The sequence below is a fragment of the Natator depressus genome, chromosome 11 (assembly GCF_965152275.1).
Source record: "Natator depressus isolate rNatDep1 chromosome 11, rNatDep2.hap1, whole genome shotgun sequence".
NCBI lineage: Eukaryota > Metazoa > Chordata > Testudines > Cheloniidae > Natator > Natator depressus.
In genome coordinates, this window is record NC_134244.1 from 14,135,596 (window position 1) to 14,158,629 (window position 23,034).

General features: G+C 44.5%; 1 protein-coding gene across 1 annotated transcript; it reads right to left on the reverse strand.

The window, feature by feature from the left end:
• Positions 1-205: 205 nt before the first annotated feature.
• On the reverse strand, positions 206-22,521 carry MARCO (macrophage receptor with collagenous structure). The gene is made up of 16 exons (XM_074966799.1): positions 22,407-22,521; positions 21,087-21,188; positions 19,511-19,741; positions 18,545-18,580; positions 15,647-15,718; positions 15,519-15,551; positions 14,650-14,694; positions 13,401-13,445; positions 12,948-13,037; positions 10,969-11,076; positions 10,798-10,845; positions 7,606-7,632; positions 7,334-7,441; positions 3,934-3,969; positions 2,657-2,839; positions 206-541 (listed from the first exon to the last, which is right to left on the reverse strand). Exons 1-16 carry the CDS (start codon positions 22,519-22,521, stop codon positions 411-413), a joined length of 1,410 nt encoding a protein of 469 aa, XP_074822900.1. The 3' UTR covers positions 206-410.
• Between the last annotated feature and the right edge of the window lie 513 nt (positions 22,522-23,034).

Here is a 23,034-nt window from a genome sequence, read left to right on the forward strand (position 1 = left end):
TAGGAAGAGTGCAGGGCATAGGTCTCCTACTCCTATGCTTTAACTTCCACTATCCTTCCACCCTGTGCAGAATACATGATTGCTGGATACCAGACCGGCCAGGTTACCCAAAGATTTACGAGTATTTGAGTGAGTTGGGTATTTCATTCCTTTTCTGTCTCTAATTGTTTTGTGGCAACTGGATTTCCTGGTTTACTTTTGGCCTTACTGGTTATTAAAGATTTAAGGAACAATTACTTGCCTCATTGATGCATATTTTTAAAATAGCTAAAGAAACCAACAGTTTTACAAACACCAAAAGAAAGAAGCAAGTCCCAGCCATGGACAACAGCAGCGCAGTCTGTTGGAACTTGTGGAATTAAGACATCTTATGCCAGACAGCAGTGTATCATGCCCATTTCGACACCATCTTAGGCACATTCCACACCAGCATCTTCATGGTGGCTGCAGTTGTGTTCCCCCCACTCGTTTTTTTCACAGTTCAAAATGGAGGATTCCGTTCCACTGCACTCCACGTTATCAAGCCAAATCTGACCAGAACCTTTTTTGGGGGTGAGTGGTTAAAAAAAATAAATAAAAAGCAAAATAAGTCACTGTAGAGCATGGGAAACAGACATATACAGTCACCCAAAGAAATCTGTAATGTGAATCACAAAGACGACATTCTTTAGGTTTCACACTTCCCTTAGGGCTAGACTGAGCCTCAAGGCACAGCTCTGTGTCTGGAGCGGGTACCTGTGTCACCCCAGGAGGAGGCCTGGGAAGGAACTGTGACAGTCACATTTCCCCTCCCTGCTTTGCTACGGCTCCCAAGAGAAAGTAACGGATTGCAGCCTTTTACTGGGGGCAGCTGATTTCCCCTCTAACAGCAGCTTGGCATTGCAGGCTGGCGCACTGGAGGGTGGAGTCAAAGCTCCACCTTTTTCCGGCCCTCCCTCCACCCATCTACAGGCGAATGGGAACAGTGGGCCTGCAAAGGCTGCTCTTCCCAGTGCTCAGTGACCTGCAGTGCAGCTAACTCAGATGGAAGGAAAGGGCTCTTTGTACAGGTTATGTCCATTGTGGCTCACAGCGCGGGGTGAGGAAGAAGCCTTCCCTGGTGCACCTTTACCACCGTGTGTGTCCTGGTAAGAGCAGGTCACAATTCTGTCTTTTGTTACCAGTGAAAAATAGAACAAGGTCCCCCGGCAAACTCCCCCCAAGGGAATACATAATGAACTCCTGAAACAAAACACAGGAGGGGAAGGAGCTGGCTGGATTGCAATCAAAGTTGTCATCTGACATGTTGGAGGTGGTCTCTCAGCTTGAATCTCATGCACTTTGCTTCATATATTGCCCATGGTCACTTCCAAATGGAAAGGGTAACACTTACTTAAGAGGCCTTTGAGTACCCCGCTGCAGAGAATTACACTTGCCACTAATATAGGGCATAACTAAGACAGTGCACAGATTTAGGTTAGATGGTTTCATCCAAATGATTGCTACCCTCTGGGTCTGCAAAACTGGGCTGGAAATTTTGCAAGAGCGGACTTTCTAGTACTATTGTGGCACTTCTGCTTCCAGCTTTGGCTAGAAGAAGGAAGTGCAGGGGCACATGGAATTGAGAGATCAGAGAGGAAACACCATTGAGTAAACTTTTGTGAACTTTGGAAAAGTTGAGTGAGTTCAGATTATGGGTAAAACTTGAGGGTGGGTAGAGGATAGAAGGGTTTTCATTTTAATTATAATGATTCACCTCAGTGATAGTCTCAAGCGGGGATATGTGCACTAATCCCAGCAATCCTATTTAACACAGAAATCTCTAAAAACCTTGCTTCTGTTGATTATCCCTATTTCTGAATGGCTTGTGCCCAGTTGTCCCATAACACTTCCATACAACTGTTCTGTAAGTTCTTGATTGCTGGGTGATTATTCTATAGGTTATGATACTGCCCTCTTTACTTTAGCAGAACACCCATTTGCTTCAGTATGAGTTTTGTCTCGGTAAGAGTGGCAGGGTCCGGACAAGAGGGGATGTGTGGGGGTGGAGGCAGGGTCACCCCGAGATTTGTGCTTGGCTTGTACTGAGCATGCTCACACAGACTGAGCATGCTCTGTAACACTGCTGAAGCCGGCTGCCCTGACTCGGCCCCCCCCTCTTTCCCATCGGCAGGCATGGGTTGCCTCTGGTCTGGACCATCATAATTTCTCTTTCGAAGGCCAGTGGGATGGGTAGGTATTTTGACAATCAGGAAATAGAAATAGCAGGTGGGAGGGAGATAAAAGGGATGAATGGAAATTCTAGAGTTATCCTCTGAGGAAGCATGTCTGCAAAGTCCATGCAGCTCACATATGAATGCAAGTATCTCAGTATTCGCCATCAAGAAACTATATATTTTGTACAACCTTAGACTGTGATCCTGCACTTGGAAAGAATTTTAGGACTTCCCGTGCAACAAGAGCAGCACCAAAAAAGTGTGGCACCCTGGACTGAAAAAATTCCAGCTCTGTATCTGAATGCCTGGCTGAAAGTGGCTTGGGTGCCAGGAGGCCATGAATACTGCCCCTGTAAAGGCTGAATCTTGCACCAAACACCAACCACACTATATAAAATCACAGATCACAATTTGGGATCAGGAATGTAATTGGTGATTTGGGTGATTAGTTATTAACTTACCTGGGGGTGCTGTCATGGTGCGAACTGCGCGTCTATATCCCAGCATTTTGCAGACCACGGTTCCATCTCTTTCATCCCATTTGTCATCACATATTGTTCCCCACTTCTCTTGGTACCTAATTTCGACACGGCCCTCCCTAGCTGTCCCATTGAGCCTTATATTTGGGTGGGAGTAGCGTTCCCCTGATGGATTAGAAGGTTATGAAATAATTACACCAATTACACACACAGAAAATAAGACGTTTGCATAAGAAAAATGACACAGAAGAATAAGGTGCTAAACCCAATAACACAAACGAATGGCCACACCTAAATGAACATGGCTACATGGGAAATGAGGTTGCTGTTGTAGCAAAAATCAGATCAGTTCAGGACCCTGTGATAGATATGATGAACACAGGTCTAGCTTGAGACTCTTGAATCAATTTTACCCCTGTTATTCGTACAGGTTATATGTATTATTGTGGGCTCGGGATTGTATTCTACTCCAATGGGGAGGGTTACTGCAGCTCCTCCAGGAACTAAAAACAGTGGGGTGTGATTACTGCCGTCCCTGGGACCAGTAAACAGTTCCAGAGAAGTACCAGTCTCTGTGGTGGTTTGCATATACTGGTTCAGAGTGTGTTCAAGAGACCTAGGAGACTGGGTTATAAAGAGACAGGCTTTCATTTTGAGGCAACAAATGGGCATGACCCTTTTGTCCAAAAAGGGGGCGGTGTATCAAATCTCATGGAAGGACTGGAACATGCAGGGTCTCCATAGATGTCACGGGGGAACACTGGTAAGCTTAATTATGAGTTTAGACCTTTTATTGTTTTATACGTTGTTTCTGTAAGGCTCTGAGAGAGCTGTTGGTTACTCATAACCACTGGCGCATGCCATTCATAGCCCTTGGAGAGAAAACAAAGCGCAGAAGCTGGACATTAGTCAGACCTGCTGGGATAAGCAAGGGCAGTGCAGGGAGGTGGGTTACAACCAAACAACCCTGCTCCGCAGGAAGAGTGATGCAGGTCCCTGCCCAGAGATTGGTGATGGTGAAAGGCCTCCTTGAACAGATCCTGGGAGGGCTCAGAGGTGCAATTAATTCAGAAGCATGACAGCCCTGACCTTGCAGGCTCTTAAACACTTGCTTCACTTTATGCACGTGGGAGGTTCTGTTGACATCATTGGGACTATGCAAATAGTCAAAGTTAAGCATGTGTCCTGGATATATACTGGGTCCTATATTGTGCTGGTGTTACAGGGCAAGCTATGGAGACGAGATAAATGTCTAGTACCTGGTTCAGCCCTGTCACCTTTGCTCCCTGGCAGTCCTGTTCCAAATTAAAAAAAACAATCATTAGACACGCTTTCAAGGTAAAGTATAATGATTACCATTATGTCTTAAGCTGGTGTTGATCGGAGATGAATGCAAATGTTCAAATAAAACTCTAGCCCCCTCACACTTTTAGAATTTGAAATATACTCCTAGAATTAAACTCCTAATGTGGATAAGCCCCTGGGACAGCTTTGGAACTCATGATAGCAGCATGTTAAAAGCAGCAGGAGTATTATGCACTGCAGAGTATTTGCAATGCACAACACTGGTGAAAAGGTCCCGTGATGGTGTATATACGTCAGTGTGCAGAATCCTGCTATATTAAGTGGACAGTATTTTACTGGTGCTGCCATGCATATAATATGTATCTTAAATGTTATAAAAACAGCTACAGAGTATACATTTTAAAAACCTTGTTTTTTAAAAATACATTTACAAACAACCTCCAGCTGCTTATGTTCTTTGCAAAATATAAAAGGCCCTTTCTCTATTTTATGGTCAAATGGCCTACAGCAATTAATTTGACCAGTTCTTTGCTATCAGGCGCTGTCTCTCACTATGTGTTTGCACAGAACCTCGCACAATGGGGTCGCAATCTCAGTTCACATCACCAGGTGCTACCATATTACAATTAAAAAAACCCAATAACAATAAACGTTCATAATAATTATTTGCACTTTTACAGTGCCTTCCATCCAAAGATTGCAAAATGCTTTAAGGATCTCAGTGTCTTAATTAAAAAAACCCTACACGAATAAAGGTTTATTACCTTCCTTTTATACATGGGGAAACTGAGGCAAAGAGAGGGAAAGGTCCAGATCCTCAAAGGTGTTTAGGCATCTAATTCTCACTGAAAGGTGGGACTTAGGCACCTAAATACCTTTGAGGATTTGGGTCTAAGTGATTTTTATCCAAAGTCAAACAAGAAGTCAGTGGCAGCCTCAAGAATAGGAGCGGGGTCTTTTGACACCACAGTGCCACTTGGGCCCTCTTAAAGGATAGTTTAGTTGGAATGCACAAAGGGATCCCAAATGTACTGAAAAAAAAGCTTCCCACATCCTTTTTCTTTTGCTAAAAGCACTAAATATACAACTCTTCCTTTTAAAAAAGTATAACTATATAAATAGACATACACAACCTATTTTGTAATCTGGTAGGTGTGTTTTCTGCATCATTAACCAGAGTTAGATGCAGGAGAAATCTAAAACTACCAGGCTGCATATCGTCATCTGAGTCGGGTGTGGCCTAAAGCAGCTTTCAAATACGTGTCAGGAGTGAATTCAGAAATCAATTCTTAACGTACGATCCTGTCTCCCTGTTCTGATTGGGGCCAAATCAAGTTGAGCTCAGTGGGAGTTTTGCATGTGTAAGGCTGGTTGGATGGGGGCCACGTTATATCTAAAAGAAAAGGAGTACTAGTGGCACCTTAGAGACTAACCAATTTATTTGAGCATAAGCTTTCGTGAGCTACAGCTCACTTCATCGGATTGTAGCTCACGAAAGCTTATGCTCAAATAAATTGGTTAGTCTCTAAGGTGCCACAAGTACTTCTTTTCTTTTTGCAAATACAGATTAACACGGCTGCTACTGTGAAACCTGACTTTATAGCTAGTTCATCAGCAAAGATGCAGCCTCCGTCTAGGAGTGGTAGTGGGCAGGGACTGGTTAGTGTCACAGTGAAGTGGAGTGATGTCTCACTATAGGGCTATCTGCTCATGTTGATGTTCTGCGTTGTTACTTCTGGGCCATGTAAGATGCTGTCTCGGCCACTTTGGGGCAACTGGGGACCTCGGAGCTTCACCCAAGGAGGAAAATATATTTCAGTCCTGTGCAAAGCGAGAGTTATTGATAAAAAAACCACTAGTAGCTGCACTGGTGCTGGAGCCACCAGAATAAAAAAGGGCTGGACTGTGCCTTTACAGCTTGCCCGGTGTAAGGTAAGAGTGTAGCTGGACTACCCCAGAAACAGCCCAGGGAGGAATTGTGACTCTCCTCCTCAGGCTTCCCCTTTGCTCCTTGGCTTGTGGGCGTAATTTACTTCACAGGGCGCAGGGTAGTCCCCCTTTTTGGGCCAGTTGCAATATTACAACAAAAAAACTTCAAAAACAGACTCCAACAAGAGACTGCAGAATTGGAATTAATTTGCAAACTGGACACCATTAAATTAGGCTTGAATAAAGATTGGGAGTGGATGGGTCATTACACAAAGTAAAACTATTTCCCCATGTTCATTTCCCCACCCCACCCCCCCCACTGTTCCTCTCACCTTCTTGTCAACTGTTGGAAATGGGCCATCCTGATTATCCCTATAAAAGTTTTTTTTCTCCTGCTGATAATAGCCCACCTTAATTGATCACTTTCGTTATAGTGGGTATGGCAACACCCATGTTTTCATGTTCTCTGTGTGTATATATCTATCTTCCTACTGTATTTTCCACTGCATGCATCCGATGAAGTGGGTTTTAGCCCACGAAAGCTTATGCTCAAATAAATTTGTTAGTCTTTAAGGTGCCACAAGGCCTCCTCGTTCTTTTTGCTGATACAGACTAACATGGCTACCACTCTGAAACCTGCCTTAATGTAGTGTCCGAAAGAAATATCTCAACTCAGATGCAAGCAGTGAATGAAATTTTCCTTGTAATGGCTGCACTGAAATGCACTTGTTCAAGAGGCAAATTTATGAAACAAGACGACGTAGATGAGTGACATTAAAAGAAAATGTGTTTGTGTCCAATACAGAGTCACACAGGAATTGTTCAAGAACTGGGCATTTTTGCCAAAATACTACCACTGCAATGCTGGCACAATTGCTGGTCCTACGGGCTGGTCTCATAATGACACCTAACTTTACTGATCAGTTTTTAAATGTTTTTTCCAGTCAGTCAATCTTTCCCTTTCCTTATTACAATTGCTTCCCTTTATTTTCACTCCTCATTGGATGCAGATAAATAGATATTGTTGAATTATTAATTTCTAAAAACTTACAGAGGAGACTTGCACGGTGCCTCTGCTGAAATAATACAAGGGAACAAAAATGAAGTGTAATGAACTGCACTGGCAACTGGGGGGACATAAAGGTGGCCGGGACCAGAGTATCTGGCCCCATGACTTTAAAATCCTTTGCATAATTTTTACCAAAGTTTCCAGAAAGATGATACTATAGGATGAGATGTAGCACCCAAAATGTCAGGAAGATTGGTTTCTGTGTGTGGGAACTTGGTAGTGAGGTTGAAAATCAGGTTTATAATGGAAAGCTAGCAGCAACCTTAACCATGGAACAACTACTGCAATTCCATAATACACACACACAGTGCAAAACATACCAACTACTCATCAGAAACCTTGATAGATAGTCTTACCTCTAGGTCCCATGTCTCCTTTGGCTCCTTTCATTCCTGGTTCACCTTTTGGACCTGGAGAGCCAGAATTCCACCTACTTCCCTTTTCACCAGGTAGGCCTCTAACCCCTAGGTGGAAAATATCAGAGAGCTGATGCCTTTGGCAATTTCTGAAGAAAAGAGCATGACAAGTATTACATGCAATCACCTTCAGAAGTCAGTGAAGCATTCCATGGAAAGTACCCTATTGTGTAATCATCTCTTTGCATAATTTAATACAGCAAGTGCTTTACCCGAATCTCCCTGTTCTCCCTTTGGTCCTGGAATGCCATCAAAGATCATCAAAACCAAAATAAGTAAGTAAAATAGATATTATCACACTTTTAAGCTCCCTCAAGCTTATATTTATAGTCTACTTTTCAATTCATGCAGATGGGAAGGCACATTCGTTCTCCAGCTAATGGTTAATGAAGTGGATAAGGCACATACAATATATAAAAATAAGAACTTATTCACCTAGGAAGATTGGGTTTTCAGATCCAAGGCTTAGAGGATAAGTGGATCTTTCATGATAACATACCTAAATTGACCCTATGTGCCAGATACACCGCTGGGGTAAGTCACAGTAGCTCCGTTAATGTCAGCGGAAGGAGATTTGGGGTGGGTTATCTTAACCTGCTGCACTTTATGTTCTTAAGTTATATCAACAGGTGCCTCTAAGGACCCTGGGCACAGCTACAGAAATAAGTATCCTGCCATGGCAGCTTGGCAGAGCTCCATGCCCACTACTGTAGGTCCACACTGCATGAGTCTGTCACGCATGGGATTGAGCATCCTGCCTTCTGGCTTGAGCTGTGTGTTCATTCCAGTGCATCCCCCTATTTGAATAACTTGTGTTGCTGATGCTGGACGTGTCTTGTTTTCCTTTACCTGCTTCTCCTCTCTGTCCCTTTTCACCTTTAGGTCCCCTCTCTCCTGGGATTCCTGACGTTTAAAAAAAAAAAGGGGGAAAAAAAAAGGGGGAAAAAATGGGTACATGGGTAACAAATACTTAGCAGGGTATTATTTTACTAAATTAAAAATGCTGGTAGCTACGTACCCTTCTCCCCTCTCTGACCAGGCATGCCATTTAAACCAGGAAGTCCCCGGGCACCAACTTCTCCATTCAGGCCTTAAAGATGAACAACAACAACAAAAGTGAAGTACAAAGAACTATAAAGGAACCAAAGTAACATAACATTTCTCCAGGGGCTGATCCTCTACTGCCCCGCACCTTGTGTAGTCATCTATTCCTGTGCAGAGTGAGAGCAGAGTGGATGTAAACCGCGTCCATGTTGAAATTCTCCACTCACTTTCACTAGTGGTATAATTTTATAACCAACTTTGCACTGTGTAAATGAGCATACAAAGTGAAAGGCAGTGGAGAATCAGGTCCACACAGCATTTCAATCTGAAGGATCCCAAAGCACTTTCCAAAATTTAGGTCAAATTCTGCCCTGGGATGCATACAAATGGTTCACATTGACTTCAAAGGGAGTGATGTGTATAGAGCCAAAAGGAGAATATGGCCCTGTACACACAGAATATGGCCCTGTAAACACACACACACACACACAAATTAGGGCTCTATGGAAATTTAATAGGCTTCTATATAAATTGCTCTAAAATCTATAGATGTTAACAGAAAAAAAGAAATTTTCTATAGATTTTCTAAGTCATCCCATAGAATTTTAGAGAAGGGATATAATTCTGTAGGATAGTTCACAAAGCCCAGAGAAAGGATAGCAGCTTCTACTAGGACTTTTCCATAAGGGGTGAAGAACACTCCATCCATATGCACCTGCAGGGGAAATGTTCATAGACAGAAAGCAATTACCTGTGTTGCAATTTTTCCAGGGTACTGTGGGACAGATTCACCTTTCATTTACACTGGGCTAAATCAGGAGCAACTCCATGGAATTACTCTAGTGTGAAACTGATGCTCAGAGGATACTCAGTACCAATATCTTCATATCTAAATGACATGATGAGTCAGGCCATGAAGCAGGGGAGACACCATATGAATTTAGAATTAGACAAAAGGGTCCTGATTCATCACTGCATTATTCCAGTTTGACACTGGTGTTGCCTCAGTAGAGTGAAACTGGTGTGAAAGTGGAGTAATACAATGGTGAACCAGGCCTTAGAGGATTAGAAAGGGACTTACTGGGTGAAATTCTGGGACTGGTGTAACAGACTGACAATTTCCTGCAATATCGTAAATGAACTTTATTGAATGAAGTTAAACCTTATTGAATTAGTTTTAAAATCTTTGACATTCCTTGTGTTAAACATGCAATGGTGCATGTGTTACTGTGTAATTGTATGTATTTTCATACAGCTGGGGGTGATTACACAAATTCACTCAGGTTGTAAAGAACCCCACCACCCCCGGAGAGATACGTGTATACTTGTTCAACCTAGATTCTCCAGGGACTGACAGACAAAGGAAGGATTTTTGAATAAATAGCCTGCTTTTAAACTGGCGCAGGGCCTTTTTCCTGATCCAGCAAATGGACTGGACCCCTAATCCACAGCAGGCCCCAATCTTTCGGGTAGGGTTGGAAGGACTGGCCCTGCAGAATCCATGTTAGGGTTGGGGTTAATTCTGTTAAACTTATTAGCATGTGCGTAGGTTCTTTTATTGTTTTAATATGTTTTCTCTGCAATGCGTTATCCCTTAAGAATAAAGTGGGCGTGCATAGGAAGTGCTGCATGGTAACTTATAACTATCGACAATCATTCTATCATCAGTCTCTCAAGAAAAAGCAAGCAAGTGTTCTTGGCCAACCAGTCTGTGATGGGAAATACACCGTGAAGGCAAGGAAGTGTGCAGCCTGGAAACACCCGAGTCAGAAGGGAGAAAGATGCAGGTCTCCGCCTAGAAAGGCAATGACTGGGGAACTGAAGCCAGAGAGTGGATGCCCTTGCTGAACCACCGAGGGGAGACAGAGGTGCAGTTGCCCTGGACTGTGATTGCCTATGATATGCAGGAGGGCAGACAAGATGGTCGTACTGGGCTCTCCTGACTTTAAAAATCTATGAAAAATATAGAACAAAAGATCCTACTTCTCCTTTCACTTACACCCATTTACAGCAGTTTTACACCAGTGTAACTCGACTGAGTTCAGTGGAATTACTCTTTGAGTCCAGTGGTGTACGTGAGACAACAGGCCTTGAATCTGCAGCTTGCTGCGGGATTGGAGGGAGGGCAGATGTTGTGTTTATAATATTCTTCCTTGGTAATTGAGACAAATGGACATTTCTCAGTTACAATCACAGTGGGTTTGATTTTCTTTTAAATTAGACTTTCAGGGCCAATCCACTGTGGCTGTTAACTGACTTCGATTAAATCAGAGCCGATTTACACCAGCTGCCCCTTTTTAATGAAATGTACCTTTAAGGGAGATCAGTGTCATACTAATAGGAGAAACTTTTCTTTTTGCCTGGCTTACCTGCCTCTCCTTTCTGTCCTGGAAGCCCTGGTGCACCCGCTGTACATACAATACAATATTGGTGTTAGCGTTAGTGATATTTGTACAAATTATTAAACATGGCATCTCCCCTCGCCTCCACCAACCCCCAGCCAGATTTGGCTTTTTGCCTTATTAACTTACCGTTTAAATCTGACTGACCTGCATCTCCCTTGTTTCCAGGAGCACCAATTGGTCCTCTGGGGCCCATCTCTCCCTTCTCACCCACTTCACCTTTACTTCCTCGAAGACCTATTTAACAATACAATGAATGTGTATAAATCAAAGGGTTGGAGTCAAATCTGTGTCTCTCTCCCATTGGCTCTAACAGCATCAGCATCTGGCCCTGGGTTTGCATTTCTAGATCTCTGACATTTGCAGTTGGTAATTGTTAGGATATAGATATTCAGGCCTGTCTGCAAAAGCCTGTACTTTAAGAATTTAGGGGTATTCTTATCACTTGGCTAGTTCTAGAGGTATAAAAGAAAGAATCAAAATCACTGTCTGCTGGTGTAAGGGCCTTCTCTTACTGTGACTGTTTGAGGCCCTGTTCTTAGGCTAAGGCCTTTGGCTAAGCAGCAGAGGCAGCCATAAGCCAGGAAGCGAACAGTCACATCCTCACATTCCAAACTAGTCACATTGAAAGAAGGTGCTATTGGGCTGTTAGGAATACAATCCTGTCCTGAATACAATCCTGTCCTGATAATTCCTATCACCTCCAGAGAAAGGGAAGTGCCTAGAAAATGTAAAAGGAAACTTAGTTTGATAGCATCCTGTCTGGCAAGAACTCACTTATCAATAGCTGGGATGTGAAATCCTCACTTCTGTATTGTTTTGTCATTAGAGTTCCAACTTTGCTATTGTTTGTCTGTATAATCTCTGTCTGGTTCTGTGATTGTTTCTGTCTGCTGTATAATTAATTTTGCTGGGTGTAATCTAATTAAGGTGGTGGGATATAATTGGTTAGCTAATCATGTTACAATATGTTAGGATTGGTTAGTTAAATTTCAGTAGAATGATTGGTTAAGGTATAGCTAAGAATATTACTATGTAAATTAGGGGCAAACAGGAAGTAAGTTGGGATTCGAAAATAAGGAAAAAGGAACTTGTATTTAAGCTTGCTGGAAGTTCACCCCAATAAACATCGAATTGTTTGCACCTTCGGACTTCGGGTATTGTTGCTCTCTGTTCGTGCGAGAAGGACCAGGGAAGTGGGAGAGTGAAGGAATAAGCTCTCTAACAGTAATCAAGATACTTATGACAGAATGCAATAAAATATTTCAGAAGGGATTGCAATTCCCTCCTTCCCTTTTCTGTTCCAGGATTTTCCTAAGATTCCTAGAATTTTTTAAGATCCGTTTTGCCATTCATGAGCCAGACCCTCAGCTGGTGCAAATCAGTGGAATTCTGTTAAATAAATGGAACCTCACTGATGTACACCAGCAGAGCAGTAATGTTACATTTCCAAATGTTCTGTGTATAATCATCATTCTCCGCTCATATGGACCACTTCCACAACGTTTCCACTTTCCACCCTGTTTTCGGCTCATTCTCCCTGTCCACATCTCAGATGTGGCTGATGAATACCAATGTAATGCAAGTTACACAGGCGAGAGACACTGCATAATTCTTCTATTTAACTTACACAAAACTCTAGCTTATATGGGATATAAACCACTCAGAGGCAGGCTTTACTATCGCTCTAACCAACCAAACCTGCACATGATTGTGCATTTAAATTGTATTGTATTTGTTTATACCATATAAATCCTTCTATAAACACCACTGCTATAATCAGGGATGTGCTGATAATTAAGTACCTGCTTCTTTCATTACACGTACATATCCCAAAAGAGAATATAAAAGCTCATTGCTCTGAGTCAGCATTTCTGGAGAACCACCCTGCTTGGTGCACTGGCATAGCAAGAAACAAATAAGGCAAATAACCTCATTCATCCAATCCCTTTATAGACTGGTAACCCCATGGTCAGAGATGTCTGAATCTTTGTGGAAACAACTCATGGAGTAACAATACATTTTACACTGTAAACGGAAAAGACTTAACTAGGAAGGCATGTGAAATTGTTAAAATTGCGTAGGTAAAAATAAGCAAATTGCCTTACCTGTAGGTCCCCTATCTCCTTTCATTCCTGATTCACCTTTTGGACCAGCGAGGCCACTGTCCCCTTTACTTCCATCTTCACCCGATGGTCCTCTTAAGCCTGGATGAAAAATACCAAACTTCTGATGATTTGTTGCTTTGAACATCTCATGAAACACCCATCACGCACACACTACAAAATGCAATACCAATATAAGAGTCAAATTTTGCTCTCGTTGTAGATCCAGAGTGACTCTGAAGATGGCAGTGCAGCTATTTTGAAATAGGTATCTGTCACTGAGGGCCAAATTTGGGTCTATCTGTGTAAATTCAGTACTGTCCGCTGGATTCTATTCTCATCCACTGGTTTTACTTTGGTTTATTTCTGCTAACTTCAATGGAGTTATTCCTGATTTACACAGGTATGAATGAGAGCAAAATCCATAGTAGGAACGCAATGAAGGAAATGCATTACCTTGGACTCCTTGGTCTCCTTTTGTCCCCTTTGGTCCTTCTATTCCTGAAATTCCAATACATACATATTAATAATAATGACTAATGGACATGAAAGGTAGATATTTTTGAGCCTATGCAATCCACAGGTATTGGGCCAGATTCTCAGCGGATGTAAATGGACAGTCACTCCACTGACATAAATGGAGCTTTGCTGATTTACACAAGCTGTGAAACTGGTCCAACTGTCTATGAGCCAAATCCTGCTGTCCTTGCTCAAAGACTGATGTCAGTGGGAATTTTTCCCTGAAAAGGCTCTGAAATATATAGGCAGTGAACTGCAGGATTTGGCCTGAAGTTGTATTTCATTGTTGTAAGTCATGCTGCACAGCAAGGAAGATACGGATGCTTGATGTTTAAAATGCTTGCTTAGCATAAACATAGACAAGCACCATGGATGGATGAGATAAGGGAAGCAGCAGAGCTGACTTGCTGCCTGACTGGCTGTGGGGGCCCTTACCTAGTGAGACTGGTGTGATTCCAGGGCAGAAAGCCTGCGGTCCCCAAGCTGGGGGTAGCAGTCTCCCTGCATGTCAGGAAAATCTGATGTGCGTGAACATTCTGCTCCCCAGCTAGGAGCCTTGGGGAGAAGGGAGGGATGAGGGAGAACCTGGTCAATCCATGGTTTGACATGGTCCTAAATGGAGAATGAGGGCATTGGCTAGGGGACTATAACTGTTGTGAATGCACAGCACAGCCTGAGGGATAATTCCTTCCCCAGCATGTACCATAGCCCAGCCATTTGGGCTGTGCAATAGCTCCAGGATTTAGTCCTAATGAAAGGCCACATTCCAATCTCATTTACACGAGTGAAAAATTGGGAATAAATGCATACACGTTAGTAGAGTTACTCCCAATTTATCCTCTTGTAAATGAGACCAGAAACTGGCCGGAAGACTGGGTCTCCAGGAACCGGACACACAGGACAACTGGATTGTATGTTGATTACAACATACACATTTTAGTGTGAATCTTATAGAGCAGTGGCTGATCAAATTATGTTGTATCAGTGCGGCTCTATCAGTAGGAATGTCATCTTTGACACAGAAAGTTAAGTTACCCTCCAGTTACTACTTATGACCCATAAAAAACCCACGTAAATCACTCTGATTGCTGCTGCGTGTTCTGGTTTTACTGAACTTTGGGTATTCAGTTCTTTGCTTAGCTCTTCATTTACCTGTTAAGAGGTGTTGCTATTAATACTTCCTTACCTGCTTCTCCCTTGGCACCTGGAGCTCCTACTCTTCCAGGTAACCCTAAAATATCAAAGGAAATATGTGGATTGAGCATTATGTATGATAACATTTGTACAGGGCTGTAAAGGTAAGTAACTCAGTACCTGGAGTTCCATCCTTTCCAGATGAACCTTTCTCCCCTTTCTGAGCACCTCCAGCACCCTCTTCTCCAGGATTACCTTGAAATTGAATTGACAAAAAAAATTAACATCAATTCTTTTGTGAAGACTGAAACCACAGCTCCCAAACAAGTAAATTAACTGCAAGACACACACAAAACCTGCAGCTACGGAAGCTCATCACACCTATCTACTTGTTTTCTACAAGTGAATGGGGTGAAAGTCAGAGAATATCACAGGGGTTATAAAGGACATTCCTCAACAATGAGTGGGATGTGTTCAGAGGCAGATTACAGTTCTGTGGGGCCCTGGGCCAGAGCAAGTGGCTCTTTCCCCCCCTGCACTCCTGCCAGGGAGCAGGGTTGGGTCATGGGGGCTTCCCCCACTCCCTGGCAGGAGTGCTGAGTGGGTGGTACAGGTTGGGTGCGAGGGGGTGCCCATTTTTCCAGTTGCCCCAATTGGCCAGGGCCCCATTGGCCCAGTGGCTAATCCGCCACTGGATGCGTTCACATCTCTCCGAGTTTGCAGTGGGAAGCACGTGCTTAAAAAACATTTCAGGTTTAAAAACAGTGGCCAAAATGCTCACATCCAAAGTGCTTAACATTGGGTATCTCAATCCATATTTAGGCACCAAAATCAAAATGCCAATGGGAAGTCTGAGAATCAGGGCGTTTTTATTTCTATTTGTTCTTATGATGCAAGGGAGGGTTCATTTCCATGACTTACCCTTCTCTCCTTTCTCCCCAGGAAATCCAATACCTAAAATACAAATACATCCACTTTTGTTCTCCTCTGCTTGTCTACATTGTTAAATATGTCCCCACCCCTCTCTGAGTTTTATGTTATTTGCTTACCCTTTGACCCTGGTTCTCCTTTGCTTCCAGCTGGTCCTCGTAGACCCATGTCTCCCTTCTCACCTTTTCCTCCTAGAAGATGGATTTGATGGCATAATGAACAAGTGTAAACTAAGGGCTGTGGCTCACGGAATTGAATAATAAAATGTCCATTGGTTGTAATGGAACCAGGATTTGACCGTAACTAGGACCAGATCCTCAGATGGGTGTAAGATGACATAGCTCCATTGAGTGCAATTGAATTATGCTAATTTACACCCAATAAGAATCTGGCCTTGTGTATATTTCAGCATGTAACCAACATCCTTTGGGTGATAGAGTAAAAAACAGAGGAGTAAGCACTTGAAAACTTGAAATACTTTTCACCTTGACTTCCTTTCTCCCCCTTGGCACCTGAATTGAACAGAATAAAACCTTCATTTCAGACAGGCTGAGATAACGTGGCTAAGAAAAAAGACTGAAATTGTATGCACTAGTTCGGGGGTCGGCAACCTTTCAGAAGTGGTGTGCTGAGTCTTCATTTATTCACTTTAATTTACGGTTTTGAGTGCCAGTCATACATTTTTACGTTTTTTAGAAGGTCTCTCTCTATAAGTCTATAATATATAACTAAACTATTGTCGTATGTAAAGTAAACAAGGTTTTCAAAATGTTTAAGAAGCTTCATTTAAAATTAAATTAAAATGCTGATCTAACGCCGCCGGCCCGCTCAGCCCACTGCCGGCCTGGGGTTCCATTCATCTAGGCCGGCAGCAGGCTGAGCAGGGCCTGCGGCTGGGACCCCTGGCAAGGGGCTGGCAGCCAGAACCCCAGACTAGCAGTGGGCTGAGCAGCTCAGCCCGCTGCCACTCAGCCCGCTGCCGGTCTGGGGTTCCGTCCGCTGGCTCCTGCCAGCCAGGGTCCCGGCTGCCGGCCCCTCTCAGCCCGCTGCTGGTCTGGGATCCTGGCCCTGCCCACATACAGTGGGTACCTACCTTCTCCCTGGTTCTAGCCCATTCTCTTCCTCTCTCTCTGCACTGAGCTGAGGGTAGGAGTGCACTGAGCACAGGGCTGGGGGGGAAGGAGCAGGGTGGGGGTTAGGGTGCAGGGTCTGGCCAGGAGATAGAATGAGGGAGGGGGCTCAGGGTTGGGGCAGGAGGTTTGGGTGTGGAGTGCTTACCTGGGCAGCTCCCATTTGGTGCAAGGCGTGCAGGTGGGAATGGGATGGGGGGGTGAAGGCGCTCCCGTTTGGTGCTCTGGGTGGGGGTGGAAATGTGGGGGGTGCAAGAGTCAGGGCATGGGGTGTGGGGGGTGCAGGAGTCAGGGCAGGGGGCTGTGGGTGTGTGAGGAGGGTGCAGGAGTCAGGGCAGAGGGCTGGGGGCATGTGAGGTGGGTGCAGGAGTCAGGGCATGGGGTGTGGGGGGCTGGGTATGTGTGTGGGGTGCTGGAGTCAGGGCTGGGGTCATGGGGGCGTGCAGGGGTCAGGGCAGAGGGCTGGGGATGTGGGCTAGGGTCGTGGGGGTGGTCCCAGCCCCCTGCCCAGAGCGGCTCACGGCAGGGGGCTGGAGGGGATATGCCCTGATTCCACCCCCTTCCCCAAGGCCCTGTCCCCACCTCTTCTCCACCTCCTCCCCGGAGCAGCAAGCGCGCTGCGGCTCCGCTTCTCCCCCTCCCTCACAGGGGCCATCAGCTGATTGGCGGCTGGGAGGGAGAGGAGGAGGGGCAGGAACCCAGCATGCTGGGGGAAAAGGCGGGGGAGGGGATCAAGCTTGTTTACCCTGCCCCCGCAAGGGGGCGGAGAAGAGTGGACTGGGGCAGGCAGGATTTTTAATGGCACGCTGCTGCCTGCCGGGGTCCTAGCCTGGGTTCGGCAGCGGGCTGAGCGGGGCCGGCAGCTGGGACCCGGCAGGCAGCAGCGTGCCATTAAAAATCGGCTCGCAGGCCGTCTTTGGCACACGTGCCATAGGTTGCCGACCCCTGCACTAGTTGGACACCAGTTTGAAGTATAAGTCTTGGGGAGATTGAGGAACAGAAAGTCAATGTCAGAAAAGGGAAGCTGGGTGTCTCTTAAAATGGCATGTGAATCCATCTAGGAGAAGTAACCTTCAGATCTGGGGAGTTTTAGGGCTTGATCCTGAGCATGTGCAAACCCCCTCCTCCCACCACCATCAAGTCAGTGGGCCCAATCCAACTCCCACTGAAGTCAGTGGATGTATTTCCATTGTTTTCAATGGGAAATGCACGAGGACCTTACGCAGCTATTCTATTGCAAGAACAAGTGCACAATTTGGGGTGCAATCCTATGAAAGGCTGAGGCCCCTAGTGCCATGTGGGAGCTGCTCAGCACTTTGTAGGATCACACCTTAATCATGACATATTACTCGTTGTGGACTAGATTGAGCCTGTAGGCTCAACCCTGAGTAAATGGTGCTGTGAAACTTCTCTGCAGTTGTGGCTCCCATCCGGTTCCCATCAGTTCCTCCCTTGGTCCCATCCAGATTCAAGGGGGACAGTAAGTTACTGATAAAGCTCTTGATAAAATACAACTTACTTCTCCCCAGCTACCCTGGCTAGTGAGCAGCAGCAGAGAGGGGAGACGGAGTTGTGATTCTACTAGCTCCCTGCTTCTCCCCACCCACTTACTCAGAATGGGGAGTATCCAGAGAACAGGGACTACACCCTGCACCAAAGCCAGACTCCCAGCAGGCCTTGCAAGGGGGTGTGGGAGGAGCTTGACTTCAATGGGACCACTCACGTGCGTAAAATTATGCAGGGTAGAATTATGTCTTTGCAGGAGTGGGGCCCAAATGACTTATTGAATAGGGTTCCAAAATCTAACTTCCGATTCTGTACAGAACAGGGGAAGGGAGGGGGAATGAAAGAGAGGGGAAGCTGTTCATTGCTCAAATATTTACTTACCTGGAGGACCAGGTTCTCCTTTGATTCCAAGCTGCCCTGAAATGGATATTTGATGTGCATTTTTAAACAGTCAGCACTCAATCGTTGATTGAACAGTATGTTAACAAATTTAGCTCTGAGTTGAAAATGTCACTCTCCCTGCAGGAAGACTAGAAGTCCTAGAGAGGCCTGAAAAAAGTCTGAGCAACATTGTGTGGGTATCCTGGGTGGGGGGACTGGGTACAGGGAGCCCACGCCCATTCCAGCCCAGGAAATAAACTCTAGCTGCAATAAAGTGGGACCCCGAAGGGATATGCCAGCCTGGGCTCCATACTGCCACCCTATGCACAATCTTATCCAATTCTTCGGGCCAGATCCTCAGCTGGTACAGATCATCATAACTCCATTCATTTTCTGTGGCAGCCACTGTTTACTACTCTGTGTTTATACAATGGGGCCCTGTTCCTGGTTGCTCCTTAAGTATTTATTATATTTTCATAGCAGTGGCTATCTCTCACATCGTGCTTTTCCTTGGTAGATTTCAAAGCACTGCATTTTGCAATCTTTAATGTATTTATCTTCACCACACCCCTGGGAGGCAGGGCGGGACTGTCACCCCCATTTTACACATGGGGAACTGAGGCACACAGAGGCTAAGTGACTTGCCCAAGATCATGCAGAAAGGCTGTGGCAGAGCACTGAACTGAATCCAGGTCTTTCAAGTCCTAAGGCTAGTGCCCTAACCACCAGACCATCCATAATAATGTGTCAAGTTAATGGAGCTACACCATTTAGATGAGCTGAGGATCTGGCCACCACCCTTCAATCTTAGAGAAGAAAGCTGGAGTTTCCCATAGGGACCACTGAATTGTGCATTTTCTATTTAAAGAAGGCTTTGACTCTTGTACTCCTTGTACAGCACCATCAGGCTTTCAGATTATGTACAAAATATGACAGTCAAAAAGATAAGGTGAAGCAGAGAGATACCTGCAGCCAGTGTGATATTGTTCATCCTCATCAATAAATTGTGGTTGCTGACCCTAATCGTGTTGATTTCCTCTTCTAAGCTTTCGATCAATGTTTCTTCACCTCTAGTGTTCTTTCTATAAAAGTTGCTTTCTGGAAGAGTTTCATTGTAGAAGGGGCTGACCAGTTCCTCTGGTATATATGAGTTGTCTTCTCTTTGGATTTTGCGTATTTCCTCCTGCATGTTAAATACTAGGAAAATGGAAGGCATCATGGAATAAATATTCTCAAGCTCCTTCTATCATCCTGGGAAATTCCTGCTCTATAGGGCAATTTCTATTGACTGGCCCTGAGTTCCTGTAAAACAGACACTTCTTTCCTGCATGACAGGTAGAATGTTACCTGAAACCGGGGCATTCGTACTGGGCACAGCTCAGCCATGCCTCCAGTGCTAATCTGGCTACACTGCTATTTATACTCACGCTAGCTCAATGAGAGTACATTGAGCAGGGGAATACACCCCTAATTTATAGTGTAGACATAGCCATTGGCTCTCATCTACTTATGCAGGCATTTTTAGTATGCCCTTCATTATTGTATCCAGGTGCCACATATGCCTGGCTACGTGGCCAGATATGACAGCAACATATCTAATATGCATCTGGGGAAAAAAACAGTTTCTAATAGAGGGAGCCTTAATTCTTAGAGTGCTCAGGATCATGTACTTGTACTCCAATAGTTTCTCTGAGGAACTGAAGGAAAGCGTACTTATCCTCCTCTGCTCTTCATGGCACTCATCTCTCACACCCCTGAAACACTGAGATCAGCTTCCTGGCATGAGGAGAGAGCGTGCACAAAACTCTCCCCACCCTTTCTGTGTGTACGCTTTCAGAACCAGCCCTGAGTGACAGATGGGCATAACAACCATTTATAGGAGTGATATTGATTGCTCTTGGATCTTAGCTGGATAATATTTAAATACTCTACCAGGATGTCTATTTATAATGCACTGAGCATCACAGTATCTTAACTGGCTGAGCGAAGGGGGACTCTCCCAGGCAGAAAGAAAAGATATGAGAATGGTGGGAAGGAGGGGGAAGTGAGGAATGGGGGACACACAAAGCACTCTGGAATGTGAGACAATGGTATGGAGGAAGGACGCATGAGGGACTCAAAGAGCCCCCTGGCAGAGGGAATGGGGGGCACACGGAGCCCTTGCCATGGTGGGGAAGGGGAGAATGAAGAGGAGAATGAGGAATAGTGGTATGGGGGCACACAGAGCCCCTGGCATGATGGGAGAATGGGGGACACTTGAGGGAGAGGGAAATGGGGAACCCACAGAGCTCCTGGCAAAGGGGAGAGGGGAACGGGGGTTGCAGGGAGTCCCTGAAATAGAGGGGTGGAAGGGTGACACACAGGAGCTTGCTGGGGCAGCGACTGAAGGGATGCAAAGAGCCCCTGGCATGTACAGTAGGCTCATCCTATTGAGGCATGAAGCCCTCTAGGATGGCGTATTGCAAAAGCATCAGGCACAAACACGTTGCCAACCATTACAAGGATTTCAAGGCTACAGTAAGTGGTTATTTAGGAAAATTACCTTTTAGCGCCAATAGTCCCAGGCCTATAGTTAGCGTCATTAAGTAGATTGCCAGTGCAGTCCAAACACAGCATGCAGAAGGCTTCTTCTTGCTTTGCGGTTCTAAAGTCCAGCAGAAACAAGACAAACATCCTTTCAAATCACACATTTCTTTGGCCAATTCTGTGCAAATAAAGTATTTGTAACATTCTTGAAACCCGTGCCTTATCTACACTTGCAGGGGTATGTGGGGTACACGTAGCTACACTCTGCTGGGAAAAGCAAGCTGCGTGCACACTACGGTGTGTAGCTACATGCAACAGTGAAAAGCTCCAGCACCGGGGAAGTAGCAGGAAAAGGGTCTGGCAGTGGGGAGCTCCTGGAGTCTTTCCCCGCTGCCTCCCCCTGCCAGAGCCTTTCCCCACTGCTAAAGTCTTTCACTGTGGTGGGGAAAGGCTCTGGCAGCATAAGAACATAAGATCAGGAAGATTCCTGTGATAGAAGGCACTGTACACAGAGTTACAGTAGGAGCACTCTGTTGGTATTAAAAGGGGAGGAATTCCTGTGAAAGGGCTATAATTCGAAAGCTTTCACTTAGAAGCTACAATATTTTTTTTTTAAAAATCAAACTTTCAAAGAATTGTTCTTCAAAACAGCTCTTCTGTCCCCATATACACACCCTGAAAGATCCAGAAGCACATGATCCTGTCAAAAATCTACAAACTCTTAGTGAAACAAGAGTTTCATGCAGTGAGTGCTAGGATTGTACAGGCTGTAAGTCAAGGCAAACTTAGAACATAAGAACATAAGAACGGCCATACTGGGTTAGACCAAAGGTCCATCTAGCCCAGGATCCTGTCTTCTGACAGTGGCCCATGCCAGGTGCCCTTAATTGAGTTTTGCAAAGTGTATGATGCTGAGTCATAACGATTAAAAAGTGCATCATCTTCATTAATGTTTCAATAGAATTGTTTTGAGTCAGCAACAGTGTTTTTATATTTACCTGCAATTCATAAATTTACATTTTCAGTTAGCTTTTGGTGATTTGAATATCTGAAATATTTTAGGCATTGAAATTTTACACAATGGAAATGTATTTAGGTTATTTAAAAACCACTGGAAGAAAAAATGGTTAGTGTTTGCCCGAGACTATCTCCTCAGCATTTTTGGCTGGAAGAGATGTGTCCCAGATACATCTCTTCATTAATGTTCAGATACATTTAGGAGCAAAAGTCACAGTAAAAAGGCATTGCATATGAAATGCAAATAGATCAGCTATTTTCTTCATAGATCAGCCTAAACACTTATCAATCAATTTAATTCAGCAATAAAGTACTTTACCATATAGTTCAAATGTGGTGGTAGCAGATGAAGCAAACCTAATCTTGTCTGACATGGTGAACATTTTGCTATCACTCGAAATTTCATCTTCAGTGTAACTCTTTGGATTTTCCATGGTGAATTTTTTATAGTTAACCTAGAGTCCTGTCCGATTACAGACACCGAGGAAATATGGAACTTTCTACTTCATCTGCTGAATTTATGCCATCTGCTGTGCATTCTGATTAACTCGATTTTTCTAGACTTGCCAGATACTTTTGATGTGGTAATTTGATCAGTTCCTCAAAAATCCTATAACTAAGATGTTTAGCTTCTCCCTTGTGCTTATATTAGAACACAATCTGGATAGACCCTGCAGTTTGATCCTGCAAAGTGAACTCAATAAGAATAATGAATGCTCAACACCGCTAAGAGTTGCTTAGCACTTTGCAGCATTTGAAGCCAAAGTGGCCAGCCCGTATGCAGGTAAAACTCCCACTGAAGTCCATACGATGTTTGGTTGAACACAGACTTCAGGATCGTTCCTTAGGGACAGAAGGCTAAATGTTGAATGTTAACACAATAGTGTAGCTTGCACTGAAATTACATTTAGTAAGTGCGCAAAATGAGAGTGACTGGGGGAAGGCAC

Coding starts and splice junctions, on each gene's coding strand:
- MARCO (XM_074966799.1), bottom strand. CDS start 22,521: ATGGAAAATCCAAAGAGTTACACTGAAGATGAAATTTCGAGTGATAGC. Junction 19,742..21,086: donor GGGACTATTGGCGCTAAAAG/GTAATTTTCCTA, acceptor CCATTTTCCTAG/TATTTAACATGCAGGAGGAA. Junction 13,446..14,649: donor AGGTGCCAAGGGAGAAGCAG/GTAAGGAAGTAT, acceptor TTGGAATTTCAG/GAATAGAAGGACCAAAGGGG.